The 1,459-nt window shown below is 59.8% G+C and overlaps 1 protein-coding gene across 1 annotated transcript in view; it reads left to right on the forward strand.

Annotated features, from left to right (window-relative positions):
• Positions 1–1,426, forward strand: part of ETH_00036775 (uncharacterized protein) — a gene marked incomplete at both ends in the record, with an annotated part of 4,960 nt that extends 3,534 nt beyond the window's left edge. The window contains one exon of the mRNA XM_013375946.1: positions 1–1,426. Within this exon, the coding sequence (XP_013231400.1) occupies positions 1–1,426 (1,426 nt within the window).
• Positions 1,427–1,459: the final 33 nt, after the last annotated feature.

Below are 1,459 nucleotides of genomic sequence, written 5' to 3' on the forward strand. Positions count from 1 at the left end.
GCTCCCGGTGCCTGCGCTCATTCGCTGGCGCCTTCTCCTGTTGGGGCCCTGAAGCAGCAGCAGCAAGAGAAGCAGCAGCAGCAGCAAGAGCAGCAGCATCAAGAAGAGCAGCAGAAGCGGCAGCACGAGCTTCAAAAGCTGCAGAGACGGCGACTGCGGGCCTTGCTGCAGCAGCAGCCTGGTAGAATCCAGGAACAGCAGCAGCAGCAGTTGCTGCAATGGAAATGCGGATATGATAGCAGCGACAGCAGCAGCAGCAGCAACAGCACCAGCAGCAGCAAACCGCCGCCAGCGGTACAGCCAAAAAGAAAACTTATCTGGGGGAGCTTCCTGGAGAGCAGCAGCAGCAGCAACGCAGTGCAGCAGCAGAAGCCGCAGGAGCAGCGTGGGGAGTTTGCTGCTGCTGCTGATGTGAGCAACACTTGGATGCAGCAGCAGCAGCAGCAGCAGCAGCAGCAGCAGCAGCAGCAACATGCTGCTTTGGCCTACTCGCAAATGAAATTTTTCCACAACTGGCGATGCCAACAGCAGCACGACCAAGATCAGCAGCAGCAGCAGCAGCAGCAAGGGCAGTGCAGGCCTCACAAACAGCGTACAATAAGCCCGCAGCTGCAGCAGCAAAATGAGCAGCAGCAGCAGCAGCAGCAGCACAGCCAAACGCAGCAGCTATTTGCAACTAGGGGCTTCCATGGCCGCAATAGGTCTCTAGACAGTTCTTCTTCTGCTTGGGGTCCGAGGCATCAGCAGCAGCAGCAACTGCAGCAGCAGCAGCAGCAACTACAGCAGCAGCAGCAGCAGCAACTGCTGCAGCAGCAGCAGCAGAGAGCCTGGGAGGATGCCCGTGCTGTCACTTTGGCGCTTGATGCATACGAGGCTTCTGTTGCTGCTGAGGCATCAGACTGGGAGGAAGCGGATGCAGCAGCAGCAGCAGCAGCAACAGCAGCAGCAGCAGAGCAAGGATCCGAAGCAAAAGCAGCAGCAGAAGGCAACTCAGCACAACGTTTTCCTTGTGCTGCTGCCACCGACAGTCCCTTCGTTGCTGCAGCTGCTCCTGCATATCCAGAGCTTCGGCAGCATTTGCAGCAGCAGCATCTGCAGCAGCGGCAGCATCTGCAGCAGCAGCAGCAGCAGCAGTGGCAGCAGGGTTGGGGGCCCCACCTACCTTCTAATCAGCAGCTGCTGCATCGCAAATGCCATTTGGAGGCCCCTGGCTGCTCGTTGCTTGCTTCTGCTCGCCGCCGCAGCCGCTGGGCACCCAGCAGCAGCAGCAGCAGCAGCAGCAGCAGCAGGGAGAGAGGCCGTCGGGGCCGCAGCAGGGGGGGCAGCAGGAGAGCAGCAAAGCAGCTGCGCTGCATTCATTTGCGGCAGAAAACCCTTAGAACGTCTGGCCCCCAGGGGGCCTCAGAGACTCCTAACTGCAGCAGCAGCAGCAGCAGCAGCAGCAGCAGTAGCAGCAGTT

Source organism: Eimeria tenella, genomic scaffold (assembly GCF_000499545.2).
Source record: "Eimeria tenella Houghton genomic scaffold, Eth_scaff3012, whole genome shotgun sequence".
In the NCBI taxonomy this organism is placed as follows: domain Eukaryota; phylum Apicomplexa; class Conoidasida; order Eucoccidiorida; family Eimeriidae; genus Eimeria; species Eimeria tenella.